Source organism: Alligator sinensis, unplaced genomic scaffold, assembly GCF_000455745.1.
Source record: "Alligator sinensis unplaced genomic scaffold, ASM45574v1 scaffold974_2, whole genome shotgun sequence".
Taxonomy (NCBI): domain Eukaryota; kingdom Metazoa; phylum Chordata; order Crocodylia; family Alligatoridae; genus Alligator; species Alligator sinensis.
In genome coordinates this window covers 447745-451097 of record NW_005842369.1, presented here as the reverse complement: position 1 = coordinate 451097, position 3353 = coordinate 447745, and the positions used below count along the sequence as shown (strand labels likewise).

The 3353-nt window shown below is 40.9% G+C and overlaps 1 protein-coding gene across 1 annotated transcript in view; it reads left to right on the top strand.

Moving 5' to 3' along the window:
• Positions 1 to 3353, top strand: part of RNF19A (ring finger protein 19A, RBR E3 ubiquitin protein ligase) — a 184782-nt gene that overhangs the window by 167031 nt on the left and 14398 nt on the right. The window contains 2 exon segments of the mRNA XM_025210728.1: positions 1 to 45; positions 1938 to 2052. The exon segment at positions 1 to 45 is cut by the window's left edge and continues 3 nt beyond it. Coding sequence (XP_025066513.1) covers positions 1 to 45; positions 1938 to 2052 — 160 coding nt within the window.

The window sequence follows — 3353 nt, the reverse complement described above, 5'->3', positions numbered from 1 at the left end:
ATTCCTGCTATGATCATTGGGATCCCTGTGTATGTGGGACGTAAGGTAAAGTGCATTCTGTCTCTTTTCTTGCTTCAGATTTTACATTCTGATATTAAATGCAGCACATTTACAAAGGGTACAGTTATGTACTTCCAGTTAGCTCCTTTCACCGTCCCTTCCCAAATACATAAAGCAATTCATTTCAGAAATAAACAATGTTTAAGGGTGGCTTCTGTTTGCACATACATGCAGACCAAAATATTGGAAAGTTATCCTTTGAATCCTTATTTGGGCACCCAGCTGGCTTTTTTTTTTAACAAGTACTGAATCTTCCATCCCTGGTCTCCTTAATCATACCCAGAGTTGGATGGGATTCCTGGTCAAATATTAATTTACCAACGTCCCATGGAAATGGGCCTTCTGAAATGGGTGATTTTGGACAGTTAAAGTGCTAAAACTGTTAATCATGCTATAGTGGGTATACCTACACATGTGCTTTATTGCAGAGTAGACTAAATTAGCTCCATAGTAAAGGGTCACAATCTACGCGTGCACCAGTATTAGGTCGCAGTGAGCTAATTAACTCTGCTGTAAGATAGTACTGTCTCAGGTATAGAGTAGCAGTTTGCTGTGCTGAAATGCATGTTAGCCAGTGACCATGGGTGTAAATTGTGCCCAGTCAGCCCAGCCAGCTGTGAGCCTGCTCCTCCCCAGCTCATATTGCTCCTGTCCCAGGCGCGAAGTTAGACGCTGCACCCAGGAGCAGTTAACTCCGGCTCAAATTGCTCCGTAGTTTAATGCTTCACATTAATTGAACTGTCGCTTAAATCCTAAGGCTACTCTGTGTCTGCTTTGTCAGTTTGAATTAGTCCAAACACACTCCTGCCAGTCAGCTTCTTGCTGATCCAAAAGACTGTCGTGCCTTTCTTTCCTTTTCTTCTCCTATTCATAGACTCTTACTGCTAGCTTAGAATTGTGGTGATGCAGTTCTACCCAACCAGTTTTTCAGCCCTTTCTCTCTCTTTTCTGCTACCATTGTTTTCATGACGTGCCTGCTGCTGTGTTCTAATATACTACTTGCACCCTTCCAGAAAAGAGGGGAAGAAAGGAAGACTGTTGTCTGATGTTTCTGGTTAGAACAGGTCTTGCCCCATGTTATTAGAAGACCTCATCACTGAGTGCTTTTCATGTATTAATTTACACTCATAACAGACCTTCAAAGTAGAGTAGTATTATCATTTTAGAATTACAGCCTGAGCCTCAAAAGTGATGTCAAGTAACAGACAGCTAATTGGGAAACCTTGTTCATTTGGTTGCTGCAGATGGGTATAGACAGTCAAATTTCCAAAGGCCTGTAGAGCAGACAGTCAGTAAGGGTTTTAACCCTGCTAAACCCCTTGATGGATAGAAGCACAATAAGAACAGTGTTAGCCAACACACACACTTAACTCGAAAGTTTATCCTAGCAAGTATACACTAACAGTTCTGGTCTCCTGGTGTCTCAGCTTGAAGGCAATACTGCTGTAGCAGTTTTTCATTCCTTGTTCTGTTAAAACATCTGAAAGCACAGTTTTGTCATTGCTCTAATGTTCAGGAAAAATATGACTAAGAGCAAGAAATTTTAATAATTTGTCTCTAAATGGATTCAGAAATCATATTTGTAAGACTCAGTATATGCATATGTCACAAGGCTCTCTAACATACTTTCTGAAGATACTTGTATAAAAACTTAAGAAAAAGATGAATGTCCTTCCTCTTTGATAAGTACCCCTTTTTAAGAGGGGCTATATCAGGATATAAATGAGTAGCACATAGTCTCTAATTGAAGGCACAACATTGCATAATAGCAGAGCAGAGCCCAAATTATCTGTGACATCTTTCCTCCCTACGACAATTTATCAGCATTTTTCAATATATCCTGAACACTTTTTTTTCCTTTTTTTTTTCCTCTCAAGATTCACAATCGCTATGAAGGAAAAGACATTTCGAAGCACAAGAGAAACTTGGCTATCGCAGGTGGTGTAACCTTGTCTGTAATTGTTTCTCCAGTTGTAGCTGCAGTAACTGTAGGTAAGCCAATACTACTGCTTTGCATTTTGCTAGTACCTAGAAACTGAGGTTTGAAAATGCTTTACAACTGCTCATAATTGTCGTGTACAGTGAATTAGGAGAATCTAGCTCCCTTTTACAGCTAGGGAGACTGAAAGGATAGATTGACCAAGGTTATATTGGGAACTGAAAAAAGCAGATAACAGCGTGCAGCCTTTGGGGGGGTCTACACCTCAGTAAAACCTTTACAAATGCTTTTAATCTTACAATTTTTCAATAGTCTGGAGGCAATCGAAAACCCAATCTTTCATAAACCCAATCTTTTTCCATGAAAAGGAAATGAAAAGACTGCTTTTTGAAAGTGTCTCTATCTGAAGACAGCTGGAGATCCATATGTTTGTCTTGTTGATTCTATGTCAAGGTAGCTCTAGTTAAAAGTGTTTTGGGTTTTTTTTTAAGTTAACAGTGCTTAAATATCTGCCACTGCATGGCCAGATTTTGTCACTGATGGTTAAGCAGAGCTGTTTCCCTTTCTCACAGCTTCTCCATAGGTGTTATTGCAAACAGCATTTTAAAAAAGTGGGGCTGCACACATTTTGGCTTGTAAAACCTTTGCTTTTGTTACCTGGTATATAGGAAGAAAAGATCCAAGTTTGTGTGCTGGATCCCAAAACAAATGTTTAAAGTGTCTCTTCAAGGAGCGAAAGAAAGACTAAACATAAAAACATCTTACTCAATTTGATGGGGAGAATAACTTCTTTAAATGTGCAGCTTCATTAGTCTGGACTCTATTCTTGTGCTAGAGCTGTACACTCCCTATACTTAGGGTGACCAGCGTTCCCTTTAAGCTGTGTGGTGTGTATGTCCACGCAGGCGCGCCTGGCAGCATGGCATGTGCACGCTTGCGTGGCTGTGCATGCCGCACAGCTGAGAGGGAACACTGGTGGCCCTACGTCCCAGTTTAGGTGGAACAGTCCCAGAATTCAGAGGCTGATCCCAGCTGGCTGATGAAAATAAAAATGAGCATCCTGGGTGTGGGGAGGCATGAGCTGTGAAAAAGGAAGACCTGGCAGACAGCAAAATTGCTCTAAAATAAAATGGCTTGATTATTGGAATAACCATTAAAATGAGGAGATGATTGTTTACACCTGTGAAGTAGAGAACAATGGGACATAAACAGACTACTGACTCCCTTAGCTGCCTAAATAGTAATACCAGAGCTTCCCCACACTGCCTCAACCCTGCAGCAGCATTGACTTCGGGGGCAGGGAGCTTGGAATCTGTTGACCTTCCTTATTTGGGCATTTATGAACTGGGTTTAT